Source organism: Felis catus, chromosome B3 (genome assembly GCF_018350175.1).
Source record: "Felis catus isolate Fca126 chromosome B3, F.catus_Fca126_mat1.0, whole genome shotgun sequence".
Lineage (NCBI taxonomy): Eukaryota > Metazoa > Chordata > Mammalia > Carnivora > Felidae > Felis > Felis catus.
The window spans coordinates 109,100,747-109,127,490 of NC_058373.1; the positions used below are offsets into that span (position 1 = coordinate 109,100,747).

Here is a 26,744-nt window from a genome sequence, read left to right on the forward strand (position 1 = left end):
TAAAAACTATGCTGGCCAGTATGTCAGATTCACTTTGCATTCATTCACTGATTCATTCATTCAGTTACACAGCAGGCACTATTCTGGTCGTTGGCAATGGCAAAGAGATTACAGAAAAATACCTACTTTAAGGAGCTCGTTGTTTAATTGAAAAAACAAACATGCAAATAGGAAACCCAAGTACCACAATCAGTGCTATGAGAGAAGCACAGATTCTCTGGAATACTTCAGAGTTTTATGGAGAGCATATTAGCTTTTGTTCCAAGTGTGGACAGTGTTTTAGTGATGTCTTTTTAATTGGATACGAGCTTGCAGGGATATGGAATGAATATACTCCCGTATTTTGTTCAGCTGATGTACCAGGGTGGGAGAAAGGGGGGAAAATAGTGGAGTTGGAACTCCCCTTATCAGAATCCTAGACTACTTCTTCAAAGATGCCAGTACTGACCCCTGAAATACATGTAGGCTGCAACACATGTACACCAAGCAAGTACTCAAAGCCTGTTCAGTATCCAATTCCAGTCTGTCTTCCATCTATAAAAGGTAATTGTTATAGAGATGCTTCACTGCTCAAAGAAAAAAATACATTCCGTGTCACTGGATTCACCAGGATAAGAATGCTTTTTGGAAAGAAAAACAGTTACTGAGTTCTGAGCCTGTGCTAATGCATGAGTGACCCTAACCCACGATTTCTTTCCACTGTGATATTAAAATACAGGATTGGTGCTCTAGCCACCCATAAATGGCCAGCTGGCTTCTGTCACTCTCTACTTAAGAATACTGCCATTTGAGGAAAAGGATCCTGGTTTTATGGGAGGAAAGGGATAACTACTTTTATGTTCTGTTTTTCCAATTTACAATTTGCATTCATCATTCTTGGGGGGAAATTTTTCTAAGTTTAAATGGGATCCTTTCTTAAATCACTGTAGGAGGGCAAGAACGTTTTGCGAGTAATGATAATTATGCATTGCCGAGAAGTTACAGCAGCCAGTACTGAACGTTGATGCTGATGCATATCCCCAGTAATCCAGACCTATTTCAGTTGTAAGTTTTGATTTTAGAAAACTTCTCAAAGTACTCCTTCACATTTAATTTAAAAAAAAAAAAAAGAGGGTTGTTGTGTCCTCCTCCCAAATCATATATCTAAGCTCTAACCCCCAGTGTGGCTGTCTCTGAAGATGGGGCCTCTAAAGAAACATAGTTAAATGAAGTCATAAGGTTGGGGCTCTGATCCAACAGGATTAAGAAGAGACACCAGAGACTTCCTTCACAGAGGAAAGACCATATGAGCACACAGCCAGAAGGCAGCCATCTGCAACCCAAGGACAGAACTCTCAGCAGACACCAACCTCGCTGGCACTTTGGTCTTGAACTTCTAGCCTGAAGACTGTCAGACAATACCTTTCAGTTTAACCATCCAGTCTGTGTTATTTTGTTATGGCATTCTGAACAGATTAATATAAGGGATAAATTAATACTGTTAATAGGTCTTGGATTAGCTTGTGTCTGAACTAAGGGGTATACAGATGTTTAGTAAAAAGGAGCATAAACTAGGAGCAAGATGGATCTCCAAGGCAACCATAGAGGTGTTTCTTTGAGACCACAACTAAGGGCAAGTGTCAGTTTGGCATCACTTTTTTTTTTAAGTTTTTTGAAGTTTATCTATTTTTGAGAGAGAGAGCAAGCAAGGGAGAGACAGAGTGGCTTAACCAACTGAGCCACCCAGGCGCCCCAATTTAGCATCACTTTTGATCAAGGTCCAAGGAGATCCACTCCATCATAATAGTAGATGTACCGGAAACATTTCTCTAGAATCGTTTGGCTTAGAAATTTTCATGACAACAGCAATAAAGTTAGCAGAGCCATGGAATGAAAAGACACATTAGTTCTCTGTCCATGACCACTCAATCTGGAACCACAAGAGGGGTTTCTACTCATTAACATAATAGATATGGTATTTAAAAACATTATTTTATTAAGTTTATTTATTTATTTTGAGAGAGAGCACATGGGAGGAGCAGAGAGAGAGAAAGAACCTCAAGCAGACTCCACACTGTTACAGTGTGGAGCCCGATGTGGGGCTCAAACTCACGAATCGTGAGATCATGACCTGAGCCAAAATCAAGGGTTGGTTGCTTAACCACTGAACCACCCAGATGTCCCATAGACATGGCCTTTAAAAGGGAAGCCCAGTTTATTGCACAATTTTAGGACTATATTCACATTGTTCGGTCTTAACTATTTTTCTTTCTTTTCAAATTTCAGTTAGCGATCTCTTCCCAGTTGGTTTTTTTGGAACTGACCACATGGTTATCTTAGTTCTCATTCCTAACAAAGAATCGTTCTCAGTATCAGCTCATTCCCTGTTTCCTGCTGTCAGTCAGGTCTCAGATTTTCCCAATTCTGTATGAAAATACTTGTTTTCCTTTTATTTCTTTCTTCCAATCTTTCTTCCTTCCTCCCCCTCTTCCCCCTTTTTAATCAACAAACATTTTTAGTACTAATAAATGTCACTTCTGGCAGGAAACTTGTCAGTATTTTTTTTCATAACTTCTAATGTGAAAGTGCTCAATTCTTAAGAAAATAGGTGTAAAAAATAGGAGTTTTATTTAATGTGAGAAATTTCCTTTTTTACACATGTTTATACTAACGGGGTGGCAGCCAGTATAGTTCTTAAAAGTATTGACAAGATAGCAGAGAGTATATTAGAAACATAGTATTATCAGCAAAGCAGTATTTTACCGTGTTCAGTAACACTTCTTGAACAACATTGATATGTCGGAAGTTCCATGCTTTTACTAAAACTGAGACCCTTCACAACGCAAGCGGCACACCTGCTGTGGCCACACCACACACATTGGCTCGCACTGAGACTGGGAATCCTGTTCACAACTCTGAACACTGCCGATAGCCTGGTTTTTCTGCTCTGCTGTTAGTTTTATCCCTAATCATGATGTGAAAAACACTAAAATCAGTCTACAAATCATAGGCAAACTCATGCCGTCTACCTTCCTTTTTCCCTGTTAAAAATGAACACAGCCAAGTATTGCATTTTACTCACAGTCTTCGACACAAGGCTTTTAAACTAGGCTGGCTAGTAAAAATACCACCAGCATGGAATTCAAAGGACTTGGATTCCCATCCCAGCCCTGATGCTTATTTGCTAAGCAAACCTGAGCAAGTCACTTAATTCACTGGGTCTCAGTTTTCTCATCTATAAAGAAAATAAATTGGACTAGGGGGTCTGCAAGGTCATTCCTTCCTCTTGAATATTATTCCGTTTAAAATGAAATTCTGGGGTGCCTGGGTGGCTCAGTCAGTAAGCATTCAACTCTTGATTTCGGCTCAGATCATGATCTCACGGTGGTGAGACTGAGCCCCAAGTCAGGCTCTGTGCTGAGCTATGGAGCCTACTTGAGATTCTCTCTCTGCCCCTCCCCTGCTCATGCTCCCTAAATAAATATACAAATAAATAGAAATGAACAGTCACAATTAAAATATAAAATAATGAAATAAAATAAAATAAAATAAATAAAATAAAATAAAATAAAATAAAATAAAATAAAATAAAATAAAATAAAATCCTAATGCCAGTCATGTCATCATCACCTCCTGGAATCCCTCCCTGTGTCTTCCTCTGGGATGAGTTGGATTCATCTCCTCTATGACCCCCACCCACACTCTCTACCCTGAATGTAATCCTCTCATAGCATTTATCGGGCTCTGTTAGGATTTATTTGACTCTTGCTAGACGGCAGGCCCCTAGAGAGCAGGCACTGGGCCTTTTATCTCCATGACCACCTAGGTATGTAGTAGGGCCGTGATGGATGCATACTGATATACACTGAGCCAGCCAATACTCTCTGTGCCACACTTTGTCAAAGGGTCTTATCAGAAAAGGTACCAAAAATAGCAAATAAAACTCCTCACTCATCCAAATAGTCAGTCTGGAGGAAAATATGTTCATGCTAGCTTGAAAGTGAAGGAAATATTTAGAAACAACTCAAAATCCCAACCACACTTAATGTGGCCATAAGTAAATGTTTAGCAGAGACCACACTGTTTGAATAAACAGAGGAGGCACAGTGAGCCACTCTCACCCATTAACCTGACGGGAACCCTCCTGAAACCGAGTTCCCAGGTGCCAGCCAAGAGCCTGCTCTAGAAGCAGGTCTTCTAAAGCACAGCAGTCACACCTGCTACATTAACTCTTTTTACACAGACAGTAAACTTCATTGCATCACAACTAGGCAGAATGAGCAGAAGTGCACGAATTGCTTCAACAGTCTGATTAAAATCCCTTACAATTTAGAGATCACCTGTGCTGGGTGTGCCGCTTGCCTTTTCAGACCTGGACCTGAGGGTTGGTCCTCAAGTTAATAAGCACCATTTTGTCTGGGGCACCTGGGTGGCTCAGTCAGTTGAGCATCCGACTTTAGCTCAGGTCATCAGTTCGCGAGTTCGAGCCCTACATCAGCCTCGCTGCTGTCAGCACGGAGCCCACTTTGGATCCTCTGTCCCCCTCTTCCTGCCCCTGTCTCACTTGCATGCTCTCTCTCTCTCTCTCTCTCAAAAATAAATAAACATTAAAAAAGAAATTAATAAACACCATTCTGCCATTCCAGGAAATTGTAGCTTCACTTAATTAAGTACATAAATACATAACCCAAGTCAGCGAGTGAGCCAACCTTCCGCTGTTGCTCTCCATGCCTTTTCTGAATGTGTTTAAACTTACTGAAAACTATGGAATTGTGTTCTTATTATTGAGAAAAATACACCAACCCGTCCTTTTGTTCAACTTAGTTCAGCTTCTGACTGTCGTGTGGGAGTTCTTGATCTCCAGCAGTCTAGGGAAGCCTGTGTTGCTTTATTTTTTTTTTCTAAGAAATTTTTATTTTATTTTTTTTAATATATGAAATTTATTGTCAAATTGGTTTCCATACAACACCCAGTGTTGCTTTAAATGCACAAAATAAAATATATAGTATTGCAAATGGAAAAAAAAATAATGTTGAAGTCCAGTTATCAAAATATTAAAAAAGAATTCACAAAAAATAGTCATCTGTGCTTTTTTAACAAAATAACCTCATCTTAGTAGCAGGTCTATAATAATTTCCATAATTATTAAACAGTGATGAGCCAAACACTTCAACAAGTACAATATAATAAGAAAATATCTATGAGTTATTTTGGTAAAGAAATAATACTATTTAATAATACTAATATATACTAATAATTGTAAATAATACTATTTAATAATACTAATACATACTAATAATTGTAAATAATACTATTTAATAATACTAATAATACTGTAGTATGTTAGCAACCTTCATGATTGAAGGAAAAGCTAAATTTCACTTAGAAAATAAAGAAAATTAAGATGTAATGATTTTTCTTATCCAAATTTATAGGCTTTAGGTAAAAATTTCAGGCTTCTATCATGAGATCAAGAGTTCATAAACTCACTCCATTTAGTTCACAAACATTCGGACCAAGAGCAAGCACACTTGGATTCATCAGTCTGGCATTCATCAAACTTGCATTGTTTGACCATGTTATCTTTAAAAAAGCCAAAGCAAATTAGTTGCAAAACTAGTGTGGTTTTGTGTAAAAATTTGCACCTCTGGATTCTCTGGGGGAAAAAAAAAATGCAGACCAAGCAACACTGGGCTGGCATTCCAAGGCAGTGTGCAACCAGACCAAGGAGCCCCTGCCCCTCTTATGTATGGTGTGAACACTGGTCTTCAACAGCCACAGGAGCCTTGCCTCACTCATGCATTTTATTGACCTGTTTCTGCAGCCACCTCTCGTGTATGGTATTTTCCATTGCATGATAACCCCTGAGCGGCAAGTAATAGAGATGTTTTCTAATATAAGGGGGAGAGAATTGTATTTGCATTCTCATTGTCCTTCCCAGCAATTGACACATTAAGGCCCATGGAAGCTACCTGTTTGTGTAGATAAAATTTTGCTAAAGCACAACTATGCTCACTTATTTACATATTATATTTGGCTGCTGCTGTGAACTGAACTGTATCTCCCCAAACTTCAGATCTTGAAGTCCTAATCCCCTAATATGATATTTGACAAAGAGGTTTTGGGGAGCTAATTCGGTTTAGATGAGGTCATGAAGGTGAGGTCCTCATAAGAATTCTGCCCTAAAAAGAGGCACTAGAGAGAGAACTTTCTCTCTCTCTCTCTCTCTCTCTCTTTTTCTCTCTCTTTCTCCCTTCCTCTCTTTCTGTCTCCCTTACTCACAGCCATGTGGGGACATAGAGAAAAGGCAGAGGTCTACAAGCCAGGAAGAAAAGAGCCCTTACTGGGGTACCCAGCTGGGTCCCGCACCTTGATCTCGAACTTCTCGGCCTCCAGAGCTGTTTTAGGTAAATTCCTGTTGTTTAAGTGTACAGTATTTTGTTATGGCTCCCTGAGCTTAGACAGCCGCTTTCACACTACAGTGGCAAGCCTGAGTCATTGACACAGAGATTCTGTGGCCTTCAAATCCTAAAATATCTGCTGACTGATCCTTATCAGAGAAAGTTTGCCAACCCCTGCTCTAGTTTATGGATGGAATTACCAGTTCTAGTTCTAGAATTTGTATAGAGAGGAACTTAAGGATGGTTAGCGGGATCTATGTTGGCATAACAAATATCTTATCTTCCCGTAATGGTATCTTCCCGTAATGGAGATGGGGCAAGCAGCTAAAGCACTGACACACCCCCCATTATTGTGACCACCAGGAACCACACACTTTACAGACCTCTCCACTGAGCCACCTCATGCGCTCATGAAACCAGAGCTGTAATCCGTGATGGCTGAAAATCTGGGTTCCAAATCCACTCCCCCCAACTCACTAGGGACATGCCCTTAAATGATGGTTATGATAGCTATGGATATCAATAGCATACTACCGACGTAGTTTTGATTATGCAATTCACAACAAATGTGCAATTCACAAAAAATCTTCAATGCAGGAATGCTTGCAATAATAGCAATAAGAACAAAATATCCTTTTATTAGGTTCACCTGAGTGGCTCAGTCGGTTAAGCTTTGACTCTTGATCTCAGCTCAGGTCTTGATCTCAGGGTTGTGAGTTCAACCCCCGCGTTGGGCTCCAAGCTGGGTGTGGAGCCTACTTAAAAATATATATCCTTTTATTAATAGCTCTGTGGGGAATGAAGTGAAAGTGAGGGAATGAGAAACTTATATGTTTGTGGAATATTGTTGTGGAAAAAAATATATCAAGTACGTGACAAGCCAAAGCAACATATCACCTAGAGTTAGGTTTTAGAATCAGACAGGGATGGATTCGAAGGCAGACCCTGACCCATAATTGATTTGGTAACTAGCTGTCCCCTTCCCAGAACCTCAGCTTTTTCTTCAATGAAGTGGAAATCATAGTGCCTCATCTGTGGGTTATTAAAATTTTATAAGATCAATTATTAAATAAAAATGTGTTGAAGTGCACAGTTTTAAAATAGGCTCTGAAAATGATATTCTCATGAGTCATTGGAGGATATTTTCTGTTATTTTTATGAGAATACTTTTTAAAAATTTTTTAATGGTTATTTGAGAGAGAGAGCACGAGGTAGGGAGGGGCAGAGAGAGAGGGAAAGAGAGAATCCCAAACAGCCTCCACCCTGTAAGCACACAGCCCATCGCGGGACTGGACCCCAAGAACCAAATTGTGAGGTCATGACCTGAGCTGAAATCAAGAGTCGAATACTTGACCGACTGAACCACCCAGCCAGAGAATTTTTTTTTTCTGAGAACAAAGTGACACTGACCGACAGCACACCTGTCCCCACATTTTGCCAAGTTATTGAGACCATCCATCAATTGAAGAAGGGCTGGAATTTACTAAAAAATGTTTTTAAAAACGGACACAGGTTGTAACAGGGAACAGAGTATATAGGGAAGAAGCCATTTGATGTAACTTGGGCACCAGTACCTGCAGACGTGGGTGCACCACCCCCGGGGCCCATTAAAAAACACACAGTTTCCTGTCTCTAGCTCTCTTCCTAGCAGAGGTAATCATGCAGGTGTGTGCACTCAGCATTCACAACAGTGTGTGGGTGGGTGGGTGTGGTGTACATATGCTCAGATGTGTGAAAGAGAAAAAGAAAAAAGAGGCAATAGAGCTCTGTGATGGACTCATTCTGAAGAACCAGAATTTATTTTCTACTGGTAATTATCCCTCTTTGAGACCTTGCACTGCAAATATATCAGTTGGTTATTTGATATTAATCCCTCTGGGCCTGAGTTTCCCCATGTGTTTTGAAGGGAAAATAACTGTCCTTTTTTTTCCACAGGAATATTACAAACATCAGATGAGGTACTGTGTAAACAACATGCTTTGAGGAGGACAGTGACAAATAGGATCTGTCCTGAGGACCGTAACGATGATGGATAGGGGTTTCGGTGATCTCGCGGTGTGTGGGAAGACTCCAAAACTGGCAAAATTTATACTGGAGAAGACTTAATAAGATGTAAGAGTTTCAAATATCTAATGGGCTGCCTTGCAGAAGAGGAATTTGGCACTGGGGAAGGTAGAGCACGGACTAAAGGAGACTTATTTCTGCTTAAAAGGGACTCTACACTCCCTGACGAATAAACAAGAAAATTCCACGTTTAGTTCATATTCGGTACCCCTCTTCCCCATTCATCACCATCTTCACTTTCAATTACATGTACAAATCTGTGTTTCACATATTTGTGTTTCATATACCAGTCACACTTGGCTGTAAGCTCCTTAAGCATTGCGGCTCTAGTCCTCGTGCTCGCAACAACTCCTTACGTTTTGTCATGCAGGTTGTGAGTGCTCAATAAACATTTGTTAACAAAAATATAACCTGAAAATGTTACTCAAATGTAGAGCCAATGTTGTGACACAGCTGGGAGAAATATGACTCCTGCAGTCCTATCCTCTCTTAGAACCCCAAGTAGGGAGCTATATTGATTTGCTTATGTTCATTTCTCTGCTGCTGCAGTAGAGATGCTGATTTGTCTCATGGCTTGATTTTTCTCCTCCATGTTAACTAAAGGGAAAGTTCTATTTAAGGGGGCAATGGGAAGGAAGCTTGCCATTTCAAAATACTTCACCATAGGCAATTATTTTAGATGAAATTCCTTAAGTGCAGTTGTCCAAATGTGTATTTCATTCTTGGCAATAAAAGGGCCCTAGCCAATGTCCAATGACCCATAAATCATAGCTAGGGGATGTCTTTATGCAAATTAAATTTGTGTCACGGTCATCAATAAAAAAGAAAACGGCCACGAAGACTGTATTTGCAACAGCAGTGCAAAGTTAAGGATTGCTGTACCAATTTGTAGGACATGTCAGTGTGGCTAATTATTTTTTAAGATAGTATGCTTTGAAAGAATTCACAGGTAATAGGCTTTATGAATTGATCATTAAATGAGAAAAGATATTTAAATAGCGTCAGGAATATAAAATAAACATTCAGTCTGATTAACCTTACCAACTTAAAAAATCCACATAATAAAGTAAGGGACACTGACGTTATTTTTATGACAGTTATCATAAACCCCAAGAACTAATTATATTATAGTACAGTATGCTTGTTTCTCAACTCTGCCTTTCCTTTTACTTTTAAATTATAAGGATTCAAGTCTTTAACCACACACTCAGGGTTTCTTCCCCCCTCTTAAAAAGGAAACAAAATATAAAGAAAGGGAAAGAATTATGTCACTTCAAATCAATGAGAATGTACGAGTGCAAAATGAAATACCTTTTCCACACCTCAGCTAATAGAGCATGACATATTAACTCTATCGATACTAATAAGGGGAAGTGGATACGTGCAACATACCCGTTTCCTTAGATTACAAGTAAGAGTGAGATTCCTTGAGAATGAGTTTGCAAAAGCTGTATAAAAGTCCAGGACTTTGAGCAAGGCTTCTCGCTTGATGATGTGGAGGTCACAGTATGTCAGTGCTCGGACATTGGCACATGCGTGAGCGAGGGTGGTTTCCTTCCAGAAGATGTCTCCAAATACGTCACCTTTCCCTGGAAAATGGTATAAGATAAGTATTCAAGTACCTATACTAGTTCTTATCCTAATCACTATTTTTATTCAGTTTCATATATGGTATTGATATACTAGCATAATTTAGAGCCCGAGTATATAACCCCATCCAGATACATATAACAATGTACAACACTGTCATATAATATGTAAAGTAACATCACCCTGAATGCAGTTCTTGATGGAAAATCTGGAGTGGTATGAATAAATGAAATACAACAAAGACAAAAATTGTATTTTAACAAATAGTTTCATTATCTTCTCCCATCATCACTTTTTCCATCTGACTAGAAGGAGCAAAGGTGACTTTTTAGTTTCATCCTTTCTTCTGCTTCTTCTGTAGAGATGACAGAATGCAATATAGAAGGATCTGCTGTTACAGTATTTATAAATCTGGAGCTGATTGCACATATATTAAACATACATTATTCAGCAACTAAGTCTTATGCTCCAGGCAGACTAATACTGGCCATGACTTATTCCCCAGGGATGCCTTTCCATCTCTCCTGAGCCAACCTTTATGCAAGGCCTCAGGGCCCAGCCCCGGGGGTCCCCCATCCACAACTACAGAGCCTAAGAAGCTGAGTTGGGGAAAACATGGAGACTCAGATTTGTTATGCTATCAACAGTTCCCTAAAGAGTGCTATACTGTAGTGGAATGTGGATATCTTTTTGAAATTCTGGAAATCACACAGAAATCAACTCTTCACTTCAGAGCAGCATCCACTGGTGAGCTGAACTCCGCAGTTCACCATTCCAAATCAAGAGTACTCAGTTGCCCAAACAAGATGGGGATAAGGAAGACTCAGAAATTAAGGCACTGTGCCAAAGACATGCTTTCTATACTCTAACCACAGAAATGAGTAAATATCTGCTTTCATCACAAAGATTGAAGTCAGAAGGGACAAGAAAAAAGGAAGAAGAAGAAGGGAACATCTTATAACACTTCAGGCCAGCAAGATTACCAGAGAGAAAAGGCAACATGTAACCAGAGAAACGAGGGAGAGAGAGAGGAGGAAGAGAGAGAGACAGAGAGACAGAGAGACAGAAAGACAGAGATTGAGGTTGAGTGAGATTACACATTCTTGCCCACATAGACAGTTTGGAAATCCTTAAAGAACCAATAGGCACTCCAGGATAGAAAGAGAAAACATGCATATATTGAGAAAGTGGTTACAACTATCATGTGATCATATGATCAGCATAAGGTAACCATAATGGATATTTAATTAATCTTGAGCATTTGTTTCCAGACACTCCAAAATTTTCTTTTAGTTAGTGACAGTGACAATTCAACGGTCTGATAGCCTTACATTTGTCCAAGGAAGGTTAATTAGAGACCTGTGACCCAAGGTAAGTCTCTGGGGTTATACAGCATCATAGATGACCTAAGGGAGACTTTAGAAATTTAAAAAATAAGCCCTACCTCCACTTACACAGGTGAATTTTAGATATCTGTAAGTGGCATTATCTAAATTTTAAACAAGTAATTCCAATTGCAAAGAAATACATATTTATTCTAATTGCATTATCAGAAGTACCACATTTAATTATAAAAATGTTCATTGAATGAGCACTGAGTAATGTATGGAAATGTGGAATCATTATCTCGTACACTTGAAATTAATATAATGCTGTATGTTAATTATACTTCAATTTAAAATAAATAAATAAAAGAATAGTATGCAGCACCCAAGTATCATAAATTGGAAAATAGTGACAAAAAGGTGTTCACATTATGTAAAATAACAAAGGCAGAATATCAAACCCTATGCATAGTATGATCTCATTTTATGCACTCTGCAAAGCAAGTGCACCAAAATGGTAGGTTCTCTCTGCCTTATGGATACTGGATGGGTTTTACGGTCTTATTATTTCCATTTATTATTTTTTAATCAGAAGACATCAACAACTGTTATATTATCATAGTCCCTGGTGCCATGAAAGTAACAGGGCTTCTAAAGGGCTGCTTTCATGTACCTCTTGTTCCTTTTACTCTATCGTCACTGCTATACTCTCTATACTAGGTTTTTCCTTGAAAAGACAGAAGAAGGATTCTACTTCTTTCTGATTCATTTCTGTGACCCTTTCTCAAACTATCACTTATAATACAGCCTCTGACCTATTTATAAGTGCTCAGTACTCTTCAGCTATCTGATTTTCATGTGCAGTAACTACAATGATAATCAATGTTTTTGACTAAGTAATTTCACTTCCAGGAATCAATCAAGATTTAGGACCAATACATGGAATATTCAGTCACAACCCCAGATTGGTAAGACAAACAAACAAATGAATAAAATATCCAACTATGGAAAGCTATCTACATATCAAGCATCAGTTCACATAGAATTAAAACTGTCTTTTGGAATAATGTGCAAAAATGCTTACCTTATAATACTAAATGAAAAAATAAAGATACAAAGTATAATATAATTTTGGTTACAACTACAATAAAGTACATAAAAATGAAACTGAAACTCCCAGACTAAAGTAATTATCAATTAAAAGTACTTTTTCTTATTTTCTTAAAATACAATATTCATGACAAAACCAAATATACTGTATTTTATTATTCTATGTTATTCTATAGAGGACATGTTATTATTAATTGATAAATTAATTAACTGCTGAAATTAAAATTGTGTTAAAAGCCAAAAGGGGAGTGCCTGGGTGGCTCAGTCAGTTAAACGTCTGACTCTTGATTTTGGCTCAGGTCATGATCTCATGGTTCGTGAGAATGAACCCCACATCGGGCTCTGCACTGACAGCTCAAAGTCTGCTTGGGATTCTCTCTCTCCCTCTCTCTCTCTCTCTGCCCCTTCTCCACTTATACTCTCTCTGTCTCTCTCAAAAATAAATATAAATAAACATTAAAAAAAAAAGCCAAAGGGATACAAGACTAGAAGAAAATGCATTTAAATAATTATAGCAACTGGCTTCAGGTAATGTGTTTATTTTTTCTTCTTTCTACTTTATGTTTTCCAAATTTTTCTCTAATGAATCTGCCTAATTTTCATTTAAAAATAGCAAGCTACTTTCACAGATGTATTTCCTTACCTATTTTAATAAAACTGAATTAATAAAATATGTAAATAGATCTACAGAATAATAGATGAATATTCATTGATTGATTACTGTATCATCATGAGTAAAAGATACCCCATATATAAATGAATTTCCCATTGCCAACATAGACCATTTTTTAAATATTTTTATTTATTTTTGAGACAGAGAGTGAGGTAGGGGCAGAAAGAGAGGGAGACAGAGTATCTGAAGTGAGCTCTGTGCTGACAGCACAAAGCCTGATACAGGGCTCAAACTCACCAACCGTGAGATCATGACCTGAGCTGAAGTCGGACACTTAACTGACTTAAGCCACCCAGGTGCCCCCAGACCATTTTTAATTATGGAGGCATTCAAATGTCTGTTACATATTTTACCTAACTGCTGAAGTCAAAAATGTCTGATACATATTTCTATCAAAAATTTTAAATTATTTATTTTTTTCATATCATGGATAAATAAAAGGCCTGTGATGTGGAAAGAATAGCATTAAGCTAGAACATGAACTCATAAGGGCAGGGAATTTTCTCTGGTTCATCCACTCTTGTTATTCCCCAATTCCTAGAACAGTTCAAGCAAGAGCTAAACAGATATTTTTTGGAAAGAAAAATGTGAATGAAAAAAGGGGAGAGAAGAAAGACACAGAAGAACAAATTGGGAAATAAGACATTCAAGTTAGATGTGAGGCTCCACCTGTAATGGTGTGGCCTAGATCAAGTTATTCACTACCTGAATCAACACCTGTTGCTTTGACCTTAAAGCGAACAAGATGAACAAAAACTAATGTTTAAGGTGTCTCTATATCTATAACTCTATGGTAATTCAACTAAAAATCATCAAATTGTATTTTCAAGATAATATTTTTTCTATGTCAAATTGGCAAAAAAAAAAAAAAAAAAAAGACTAAAATCTAGGGCCTCAACTCCAAATCCTCAACTTGAATCCCAACTGATTCAAGCAAAGTAAAATTTACCCCTGCTCCTCCTCTTAAAAGAAGTTTAGAGAAGCATAGCAAAGTTAATAAATGTGGATAATTCGGCCCTCAGCATTGGAACTCACATTGCATAATAAGCAATACTAATTGTTGTATAACATAGAGTTTCCATTAGGATACATGATTTATCAATTGGACATTGATATAATCAATCATTTTAAAGTGTGTTTGCTTTATCCAGTTATCTATATCAATTTATAGTCACTTAATTCACAATAAACTTTTATGGCACTTCTGGAAGATGTGTCTTGTAAATCAATTAATTAATTTACCATTCACAGTAGAGCTGACTAACGTTCTTCTCCAAGGAATATTATGCATATCTACACTGAGTAATCAGAAATCACAGATTGTAGAGACATGGGATCGTGCATGGAATATCCAGTAGCTGTACAAGTTCAGATCTGGGTCCTTCTGTTCGTCTTCGTGGCTATAGGATATTTGATGCTAGTTTTTAGGTCAGCTCTCACTGGGTGCAAGTAGTCTCAGCTATAAACATTTCAGGGCTTGAGAAAACTAACCTTCCCCCAAAGCCCTAAAATTAGTAGAAAAGCTCACACTCAACATGAAAGTTGTTGTTTGGCCTATTTATATATTCTCAGTTCTTTGCATCAAGTCTTATGAAGTATTTCACTTCTAAACCACAGGAAACAGGACAGTAAAACAGGAGCGAATTAAAGATTCAGAGACTATGAAACTGGAAAATGTAAAGACAAAACAGAGATGACAAGTAACAATATAATTAAAGGAGTAGTACAGACCATGGTATATTTAGGGAGTATGATCCCCTGAGGTGCTGGTTTTATAGTCAGAGCTTTTTAAAAAACTTGAAACACATTATTTGGTGAGTTAATGAAATGGATAAAACAAATGCATTAAAGTTATTTCAGTTATTCATCAGTGAGTATAGCTATCTAATATAGCCATTGAATCCCTAAAAATACAGCATTTGAAACGTAGGTCGTTCCCTGTCTGGTGTAGTCATGGCTCTATGTGATGATTCTTCTATAGAATGGACCTAATCCCTGTATTCACTTTTATCATTAGTCAGCCCTTCACTCTGATTGATTATTGCAGTAGGCTCATAAACTTTATTATGAATACATATGCATAAAAATATTCATTTATACATGAACAACACTAGGAGTTTTAGAATTATGTGATTTTTAATGGACTTTGACTATAACAACACCAAGTGTCATCCGCTAATGTTTTAAAGGCATAGAACAGAAAGAATAAGATGATGAGTGTTAAAATTAAGAAATTATATAGGTGTAGTAGAATAGAATCTTTTAAAACATTTAGAATTGATGCCTGCCAATCTTTGGTGATTGATGCCCAAGGTCATTCTGTTCAAAAATTATAATGGATAAAAACCTGAAGACACTTTTAGAGAAGCAAACAATTCTTATATACTAAAAAAAAAACCACTGATGTAGCTTGTAAATTTTTATTTATACAAAGAAAGAGTCAAATAGCTCCTGCTACGCAGATGTAAAACTAGAGTATCCCGTATCAATAAGGAATGAAGGCAGGGAAGGAGAGTGGGAACAAGACAGGGATGTATAGGTGGGTGTAAGAAAGCTGGGAAAATGCAGATGAAGCTTTCTGTAAGTGGATGCCTCGACCTCAGGAAAACAAAAGAGCAGTAAGAAAGGAGGCTTCATGGCCCCACCCTGTCAAGAGAACAGCAGCACTTAAGGGCAGGGTAGAGGATTCAGCCTAAGAACTGAGACAAGTCCCAAGGTCGGAACAGAGTCAAGGATGGAGAAGTAAACTCTACCTCTTCTAGGAAGGAACTGCAAAGATTTGTGGCCATTCTTGCAATCCTGAGGCATTCTTGAAAGCTTCATTTCCAATTTCATACCTCCCAACTAGGTAGACTCTGAACTCTTCCAGGGCCCAGAGGAAAGACTGGCAAGCAGCATTTAAGATCCCCATCTTGTGTTCTGAGGGCTCCAGAGAGACACTCTGAGCCAGTTTTCCCTGGTCCTAAACACCTGCCTGGCGGTGAACCAGTCACTATGAGGACCATATTTTTAGATAAGTAGGAGATGATTAACCACCTCATAGTCATGTCATATTTGGTGCAGGATTTTTGTTACACTGGTGTGGTATTTAACAGTGTTGTTAGAAAAATCTTTTTTTAATAAAAGGAAACAAATTGGTGACGATAACATAAGCACTATATTTTCTGCCAATATTAAACCAAATAATTGTATAATTTCAAAATTCTATTTAAAAATAGTTAACAGGAACCCATGGGGGAGGGGAAGGGAAAAACAAAAAGAGAGGTGAGAGTGGGAGAGAGCCAAAGGCATAAGAGACTCTTAAAAACTGAGAACAAACTGAGGGCTGATGGGGGGTGGGAGGGAGGGGAGAGTGGGTGATGGGCATTGAGGAGGGCACCTGTTGGGAGGAGCACTGGGTGTTGTATGGAAACCAATTTGACAATAAATTTCATATAATTAAAAAAAACTTATTTGAAGTTAAATAAATTTTAAAAAATAAAAAATAAAAAATAAAAAAAATAGGTATGAGCTGGGGTGAATCACCTGATACCATACTGCACAGCCTCTTTAAAATGACTATAGTAAATACTTGATTCACAGAGTCGATTAAATGATTTGATATAATAATGCATATAAAATAATGAGTACTCAATGACTATTGGTATTTGTATCAGCCTCTCAAAGGGGCTGAAGTGCATTTTTCAAAAATATACTTTTGATAAGAAATATTAAAAGCAAAATGTATGTGTAGATTTTAAATTTTACTTAAGCATGGGGAGGGGGTTCTTATTTACTAGCCACAAATATGGTTTTTCTTTCTTTAAGCCCCTTTTAACTCTTGAGTGTTCATTTTCTTAAAATTTTGTTTTAATGTTTATTTATTTTTGAAAGAGAGAGAGAGACAGAGAGACAGAGCATGAGTGGGGGAGGGGCAGAGAGAGAAGGAGACACAGAATCCTAAGCAGGTGCCAGGCTCCAAGCTGTCAGCACAGAGCCCAATGTGGGACTCGAACTCATGAACTGTGAGATCATGACCTGAGACAAAGTTGGATGCTTAACCAACTGAGCCACCCAGGTGCTCCTTAAGTGTTTATTTTCAGTAAAATTAATTCTGACTTGCAGAACTATTTATTCCAGTTGATAGGGAAAGTAATGCTACTTTTAGGAATCAAAGCTAAGTCCCCTTCCAAAGAAATAATTTCAACTTTTCCTACCATGGCCAATCACCATGGTATAAATTAGATTCTTTCTTGATACTGGGAATTCCTGATGTATAACAAGGAAGGAGTGTTTTATTAAAGAGTTTTAAGTGACCTGAGATATTTAACATTTGGCCTGCTGTATTCTCCTTGTTCAAAATGCCCAAATGGTAGTCAGGAAACTTCCTGCAATTCAACATGGTGTGAAAACACAGTAGGGCAAAGTAATGGCTCAAGTCAGGCTGGAAAGGAAACAAGAACAAAATGGCCTCAGAGGCCATGCTAAAAGTTACATTTTATCCTCAAGTTGCTAAAAAGTCAATCTTAATGAGAAGACCACATGGTAAATTATATTTTAGAATGAATATTTTGGTGGCCACATAACAAAGAATTAGAGGTTGAAGCTGATGACAGATTATGAGCTCTCCAGGCCTTTCAGATGGCAGTCACAGCCCAGGACCAAGCTTTTAAAAGCAGTCACCATGTGAAGGGGTATTAAGGATAGGATAAAGAGATAACAAGGTGATAGAATCAACAAGACTTAGTTTTGAAGGATGATTGGGAAAGAATTTGAAATTGAGTCTAAACTACTAGACTGTAAAGACTTGCATTTTATCCAAAAAATCTACAGGCTGAAGAACTCTAAAGTATATAATTTGAACCATACAAATAATGTCGGAATCACTACTTTGAAAGTTTAAAACAAGACAAGCATGTAATTTTTTTAAAGCAAATAACTGGCTTGACCTTTATAAAAATGTCTGAATTCACCATGTTCATCATCATAATATGTATAGCAAACCTACCTGGTTCATAGGTCAACATCTCGAAACAGAAACATGGATGCAAAAGAAAATAACTTTGGGGGCTTGGGAAAAGCCCTTTTAAGGATTTAAAGTGTGAAACACTTGACTTCTAATAGCAAGTACGGGAAGAAATCTTAACTGTAGCATGAAAGTCACATTTTCGCAGATTCTCAAAATAGCAAAATATTATTCATTCACATCTCGGAATTTTTTTCTTTTTGGAATAAAAATAAGCAGATTTTGAATTTTGAGCACCATAATTTGTAAGTTTTATTTGATAACACAAAACTCTTAACTCAGGTACTAGAAATTATTTTTTTATTATTAAGGTTATTTAACTCTGTCATTCTCTGCCTCGCTTCTGCTCCCTGCCCTAACCCCATAACAATATCTAACCCCTCCATCCAAACTACATAAATAAGCATAACTCTCTCGGGAATTTGAATTTACAATTAGAAGACTTAGATACAGATTGTTTTAGATTAAGAACTCCAGCTCTATGATTCTCATCATCAACAGACCCAGAAAAGACAAAATGTGAATGCAGCAAAACAAATATCTTGGGAGCCAGGTCTATCGTTCACAGGGAAGTGTCATTTATATAGCCCTTAAAGATGCAATATACCTCGCTGAGACACTTAAAAGTAACCTGGCTGTTTTAGCCACACCAGTAAATCTGTTCACATTAGGTAATTATAGGGTAGGAACTAAAAAGCAAGAAGATACTAAAGAATATAAAATATTACATATGCATCATGAACTTAATTTGGAATTTTTTGTGTCTCATAAAAAGTGGGAAGGTCAAAAAGAAAAAGGTGGAGGTGTAAGAACTGAAAGAGCTTCAACTTGGAAAAAGACATGAAAAGCAATTATCTTCACCTGCCCTATTTAGAAAAACATCTTGAAGCCATCCTTCAACGTTAAAAAAAGAAAGCATTTTGTTGACTACATTTTTAATCTTTCCACTAATTAGTTATGGTTCAGAACGTATTCATTAAACACTTAGCATTTTTGACACACTAAAGAATTATGTACCTACCAAGAGACTGTTGAGAGGCAAAGTTCCAAAAGAATGAAACTGCACCTGTTCTTTGGATTCAGCAATTTTAATTAATTTTAAAATGACCTCCCTTCTCTACCTTTCAACTGGCAAATGAATCAATGTAAAAGAGAGAAAATCCTGTTTATTTCTCCTATCAGACCAACTGAGGTAAATCTTCATTTTTCTGAGCTATGCTCGGATGTGAGACATGTTTTTTTCTTTCTGTCTCTTACATAAGGCAAAAAGTCATTAGACCTGATGAAAAAGGACACATTTCAACGCTAAAAGCCACAATTCACAATGAAGATACAACAGTTATGAGTATCTGTGCACCAAATAACACAGCAGCAACCATGAGACAGCACAAACTACAGGAGATACAAGAAGGCACAGATAAAACACATTAATAATAAGACACTTTAACATGCATATATCATGTTTTTCACAAATTTAGATTTGTGCCAACACCATGTTAAGCAGATCTATTTAGCATCATTTTTCCAACAGCATTTACTCACTTTGTAGTTTTTTTAGGTTGTATCTATTTATCTATTTTTGAGAGACAGAGAGAGATAGAGAGAATGCAAGTGGGAGAGGGGCAGAGAGAGAGGAAGAGAGAGTATCCCAGTCAGGCTCTGCGCTGTCTGCACAGAGCCCAATGCCAGGCTCAAACTCATAAACCATGAGGTTATGACCTGAGCCGAAACCAAGAGTCTGATGCTTAACTGACTGAGCCACCCAGGCACCCCTATTTGCTCACTCTGTGTCTCTGACTCAAACGTTAATAATTCTCACAATACTTCAAACTTTTTCCTTATTATTATATGTTATAGTGACTTGCTACCAGTGATTGTGACCCACTGAAAGCTCAGATGATGGTTAGCAATTTTTTTTAGCAATAAAATACCTTTTAACTGAGGTATATACTTTTTTCTTAGACATAATGTTGCACACTTTATGGATTACAGTATAGTGTAAACATAAATTTTATATGAACTGGTAAACCAGAAAATTCACTTGACTCACTTTATTGAGATACTTGATTTTTTGTGGTGGTCTGAGACCAAACCAGTAATAACTACCCAAGTATGCCAGCAGAAGACCTAACCAACTTACTAAAAAGGCAGAAAACCCAAAGATACTTATCAAACTTCACTCCCTGATAATTTTTGCAACTTTTCACTAAGTTTGTAATTATGTCAAAATTAAGCTATCAAAAAATGAGAAGAAGGAGAAGAGAAACAGAAAGAGCAGAAAAGGAAAGGATAGTCACCAAAATGTTAGGAGTGACACTATTGAGTTTCTCTTTTCCTCTCCTTCTCTTAAAACATTGTTAAGGTATGTTGAGTGTTAAATAACCCTCCCACCCTTCCTTTTTTTTTTAAGTTTATTTATTTATTTTTGGGAGAGAGGGGGAAGGGGGAGGAACAGAGGGAGAGAGAGTATCCCAAACCCATGCAGACCCCCACATAGGGCTCCAACCTACCAACCATGAGATCATGACCTGAACCAAAACCAAGAGTGGGACACTTAACTGACTGAGGCACCAGGCGCCCGCCACCCTTCTTTTAATCATAAAAGTACTTTAGAAAAGTCTAAAAACATGCATACCCAATGGAAACCACACTAAGAAGTCACAAAATGGAGCCAGAGTGGGGATCTACAAATCAAGAGGCTGTTTATTAGGAAAAACCTTCCTGGCAGGTTCCAGGGTAGGTTCCAGGCAGGGCTTCAGAGGCCTCCAGGGTGGAACCTGCACATGGCGTGAATACGAGGGCAATCCGACAATGCCCTCATGCTCCCTCTCCTGCAGAAGTTCTCCAGGAGTCCACCCTCCCAGTCCACAATGTCTTCAGACTGTCTCTCCAATAAACCCAGATTGGCAGAAGGTACCAGGACAGAGTTCCCAAAGCTAATCACCACATCTCTCCTGTCATCACTGATCCAAACCACAGACTCCTGTAAGACAGTATTTTTGTCTGGCCCCATGGTGCCAAGGCAGCTGGCCAGCCCATGTGGCCTCTGCCACTATGGCACTTCCCAGCCTGGCCCACCTACTTCCAACCTGAGAGATCACTTCCGGGTCAAACTTTGTTTTTTGTTTTTGTTTTTTTAAATAAAAATCCTCTTACTGCCCTTTGGCTGAATTAATCTTTGTGAGAGGTCCATGGAAAAAAAGGAAAGAAAAGTTTCCAGGGAAGAGGGATGTACATATAATTTGACTCATTAAACCAAAAGATGAAAAGTCTCTGAATCCCAAGACTTTTTTGAAGAAGATAAACAAAAGCACACAAAGAAATAAAATGTGACAGATATATAATGAGACTGGTCCAATACTCAGGGGCCCTGTGTTCATTTTCACTGTGTCACTGTGCAAAACCAGCTACCATTTTATTTTAAAATGAAAAGAAAATGCATTTTGTCTGTCTCACTGAGCAAATGATTCCAGCTTAACAAACCCAACCCAGCGGCACTGCACCCAGGGCTTTCTCCATCCTTCTTTTTAGAAAATAAGTTACCAAGGTGAAGCTGTAATGAAGAAAATGGGGCAAAGTAAATGACAGTGAGTACACAGCTGAGGTAACTTATCACAAGGCACACGCTTCACTGTAATATATCCGATGCCTGTTCTCCCACCCACCATTGACATGAACATGCAGGAAAAGAAAATACACCTGTTTTATCCTCTTCTTTAAGCAAACAAGAATGGATGTGGTGTGTATATGTTTCATTTTACCACAAAGGATTGTTCTGGCAAAATACACACTTTTTATGAAGGATTACATAGAACGCCTTTATACTCCGGGAAACAAAGCAGAACAACCACTAAGTAGCATTAAACACAGTGCTGACTCTAAAGTGCTATATGAATTTCTCTTGCAAAAATAAAAAATAAAAATATTTCCTAAAATAAATCTCACCTTAACTGTAATGCTATTTCTCAATAGTGTTCCGTCATTTGCAACCCTGAACCATTTTCTCTAACTCTTACTAATTTTACTGAACCTATTTTCCTATGAACGCTCACTGCTTCTCAATACTAAATTCGGTCTTATTTCAGGTAATTGTGCTTTTTGAAATCAGTTATTCATTTTTGTGCTGGACCTTACTTTTGTAGCTTCTAAAACACAGAAGTCCAATCTTTTACTTACAAGAGTAAGTGGCATTCAAGCTATGGTAGATTGACCTCAGTAGCTAAAAAAAAAAAAAATCCAATAGTTTAAAAATTGAGCTCGTTTTTCATGAGACACAAGCCATGAAAAATATGAAAATGGAGTTGACATCCTGCAATTTTAACTTATTTTACTTGAGAGAAAAACAAGGGCTGATTCTCTCTGACCTCATTATGGCTTCTTTTTATTCCTATGTGGACTTCATGAAACTGCTACAGATTTCTGAGTAGGAATAATCTAAAATATTTAGGGGCACTGGGTGGCTCAGTCGGTTAAGCGACCAACTCTTGATTTCAGCTCAGGTCATGAGGTCCTGAGATTGAGCTCCATATCAGGCTCCACACTAGGAGTGGAGCCTGTTGAGGATTCTCTCTCTCTCCTGCCTCTCCCCTGCACATGTGCATGCTCTCTTTCTCTCTCTCAAAAAAATAAAAAATAAAATAAGATAAAATAAAATAAAATAAATAAAATATCATTTAGCATATTTTAACCAATATACACATTACAATGCCCCAAACATGTAATTTCTTAAAATGTTGTTATTTACATACTCTATCTCTGACTCTTTTTTGTTAGTATAACAATCTACTGGGTCTCTGAATTTTTTATTTAATTTTATTATTAGCCAAATATTTTTTCTTGGTTCACGAATGGATAGAACAAGCTTTATAAACCGAAATTTACTTGCACTATGATTACTCTAACATAATGGGTTAAATTCATTTACCTCCTCATCACTTTCAGCTCATTACTTAGGTCTGCTGTGGATGAATGAGGCAGAAATATTTAGAATAAGATGATCTGTACTCAAGTCCTAACTCATTTACTAACTAGCTGGGAAAGTCACTAAACTTTTCTGGTCCTCATTTTGCTCATATCTAAAAGAAAGTATTGAGTTAGACAGGTTCTGTTGCCCCTCTGAGACTATCATTCTAGGTTAGCAACCCGAAAATAGTTCCACAAGCCATTTTCACACTTACCAACATGGAGGTACAGACACCTTAGGCTATGACCAGCTCTAGTCTAAAAGGTATTGTCCTACTATTGCCAAAGAAAGTTTAATCAAACCCTTGTGCAGCCCATTAAGCTGTGACCAATACTAATGTTCTTTGCTGAAAGAGCATTACTAGTTTTTACTAAGATTCATTGTCTCATTAGTGACCCAATTTCCAAAGTCACCAAGCAGAGGAAATTTCTCTTAAGAAACCTGAGAAGCAAAATCTCTAAAACTGTTACACATTTGCTACTACATTAGGAAAGTTCACAGTACCTAAAATAGCCACCACCTCATCATCCTGGATGACTTCCAAGGATCCTGACACCACAAAGCAGAGGGCATCCACACTTTCTCCAGCATGGTAAATGAGGTCCCCAGGAGCACAGTGAATCGTTTGGAACTCTACCGCCAAGGCACGCAGACACCCATCACTGGCCAATCGAAAAGCAGGGTGTTCATTGAAAACCTTCCGATTTAGATGAACACAGATATCAGCTCTCATGTCCTTGGGACAGATGGAGAGAACCTGAAGAAAGTGAGAAATGAAGAAGTGAGAAGAAAAGAAAAAAGGCTATTTCAGTAAAAAAGTCATCCAACAAATGTTTAGCTGCGACAAAGTCGGCAACATACTGTACTAGATGCTGGGAATGCAAAGTTAAAAGTCACACCTCTGTTCTCAAGGACCTAATTATCCAGGGAGATGGGCTGATGAGCATATGGAGTGTTACAATGCAGCATCACACAGTAAAACTTTGAGAGTGGTATGGATCTCTCCATAGAAAGAACAGTCTTGGAGCACCTGGGTGGCTCAGTCAGTTGAGCATCTGACTTCGGTTCAGGTCATGGTCTCACAGTTCATGGGTTCAAGCCCCACATGGGGCTCACTGCTGTCAGCACAGAGCCCACTTCAGATCCTCTGTCCCACTCTTTCTCTTCCCATCCCTGGCTTGTGCTCTCTCTCTCTCTCTCTCTCTCTCTCTCTCTCTCTCTCTCTCAAAAATAAATAAAACATTAAGAAAGAACAGAGTCTTAGGTGGTTAGGAAGAGTCTCAGAAAAAAACCTTGATATAATTTCATCAAAGAGCCAACTAAAATAGGGTATTACCTTTCATCTTAGTCTAGTCTCTGTTTTAGAATTTTTTTTCATAACTAAAATCAAATTTAGTCTGATGTACTTTACTCCACATGGGAAGTGGATTCATATTAATCAATTATAAGAAAACAAAATCAACAAAAGTACCCTTGTAACTTGACATGCGGGCACTGGCTGATAAAACTCTACTCTTGATGTGTCTATTTTCACTCTTAAAAATTTTTCATTTTATAAATAACTTTATGCTCAAGGAGTGAAAAAGGTATTCACTAGTCTTCTGTAGGATTAATGCAATTGGGAGTGGCGGTGCCCGCAAGGTGAGCACATTACTGCCTGGCAACCTTGCTCGTACTGGTCTTTGACTCCAGACTGCCAAGGGAAACAGGAAAATTCAAGCTACAGGCAGCCTTCAGAAGAGGGCACAACTGGCAGAAACATGCTTAGATAGCTCTCTACCGAAGGGTTAGAAGGTTCTTATTGCCTGTAGCTTTCAGACAGGGCAATTAATGACCCAGAATAAAATGGACACCATCACCACATCTAATCAGAGCATCATAAAGCAAGATGTAATTACAGAAGTCAGTACCACCCATTTGAAAGATGTGTGTAAAAACTCACTTAGAATCCTCTCCCAGCCCCCTTGGGTAAGTTTCCTTGTCAGAAATTTTTTTCCCTGATAGGCTTTCAGCCCTTCAAATAGAAGTCTTAAGCTGATCTTTCCATTAAATGATACTGAATAAAGTTTTAATATGAAATGTGTTTCTTTCCTGTACTACATACATTTTAACCTTTAAAAAAATTACCTAAGGCTTGAAATATCCTGGATATTCCTTTTACTCGGGACTCATGATCAATGAAAAGTTGGTTGCCTCCCTGTGTAGAAGATGAGTCCATCATAAATGTAAAGACCATTAATTAAATTATACTTCCAGTATCCTTTCCCTTAATCTTTCCTAATACCGTACATATTATTTTGTATCACTTAAGCAACTCTGTGGCTTTTTTAATACTCCTTATAATTCCTATAGGGAGTAGGGATCAACTCACCTATCCTGAAAAATCTCATCTTTGAAGAAAGGAATGCCTAACAGAGCTTTAGAAGCAATTAGCACTTTCCTTCCACATCAGTTGTTTTCCATAGTAATGTAATGTTTTCTTTATTATATTAATCTTTAATGACTTCTGACATTACTGGTTCAATAGGCACTTATTCAACTCCAATGATGGGTGCACCCCTGCAGTAAGCCCCTGGAACTAGAAGGATTAATAAGACACTGTCTTTGCCTTGGAGGAGCTAGCCACAAAGTAGCAGGAGGAAGACATGTACAAAAAGTTAAAATACAATGAGAAAAGTGCTAGCACAGGACATGGACAGGGTGACATGGGAGCCCATGTTGCCTAGGAGTCATTACTTATGGCTTAGAGGTAGGAAAAAGATAAGGCTCGAGAACACTTAGGTCTGAGTGCATATCTATCACTTACTACCTCTGTAGCCTAAGTTGTCTTATCTCTAGAAACCTCACCTGTGAAATGGGATAATGGAGCTCATTTCATAGTCCCATTGCAGGAATTAAATGAAAGGGCTTGAGCTTAGCACAATTTAGCCTTGCACATGGCCAGGACTAAAGAAATGCTGGCTTTTATTACCCCTATCAAACATGAGTACTTATTTTTGTTCTTTTTTTTTCAAGTTTACTTATTTTAAGAGAGACAGAGAGAGCTCAAGTGGGAGAGGGGCAGAGAGAAAGGGAGATAGAGGATCCAAAGAGAGCTCCGTGCTGAGAGCAGACAGCCAATGTGGGTCTCAAACTCATGAACCATGAGATCATGACCTGAGCCGAAGTCAGATGCTTAACCAACTGAGCCACCCCAGGTGCCCCTTGAACATGAATATCCTTACAAAGTTTATTGTTGCTTTAGCTCTCTGGAAAAACAATATACTTTTTTTCTTTTTCTTTTTCTTTTTTTTATTTTCCACCCTGTTCTGAATTCTGTATCTTGGCTGTTGAGATTCTAGGCAAAATTAAGGAAATATCTCAGCATGAACCTGAAGATATTTCAAGCACTAGCTAATATTAATATTTTTCTCAAGTTGAAAATGAAATTAGTGCTAGAAAAGCCAAAAAGTAAAAATAATTTTAAAATATATACACACATGCATAAACATTATACTGAATAGCTTAATGGGAAAATGAACCATTCTGTTTCTATTCCATTTACCTTACAGGATTTTTAATGTTTTGGATTCATTTTGGTTAGCAGTCATTTTATGTCCTTTTAATTATGTCTTTCAGGATTCATGCTTCAAAT

The 26,744-nt window shown here is 37.8% G+C and overlaps 1 protein-coding gene across 3 annotated transcripts in view; it reads right to left on the reverse strand.

Moving 5' to 3' along the window:
• KCNH5 (potassium voltage-gated channel subfamily H member 5) overlaps positions 1–26,744 on the reverse strand; it is a 302,235-nt gene that overhangs the window by 49,060 nt on the left and 226,431 nt on the right. For all 3 annotated transcript variants that reach the window (XM_019833104.3, XM_045060029.1, XM_045060030.1), the window contains 2 exons: positions 23,615–23,867; positions 9,837–10,033 (listed from right to left, as the gene is read on the reverse strand). In XM_019833104.3, coding sequence (XP_019688663.2) covers positions 9,837–10,033; positions 23,615–23,867 — 450 coding nt within the window. The remainder of the gene's footprint in view (positions 1–9,836; positions 10,034–23,614; positions 23,868–26,744) is intronic.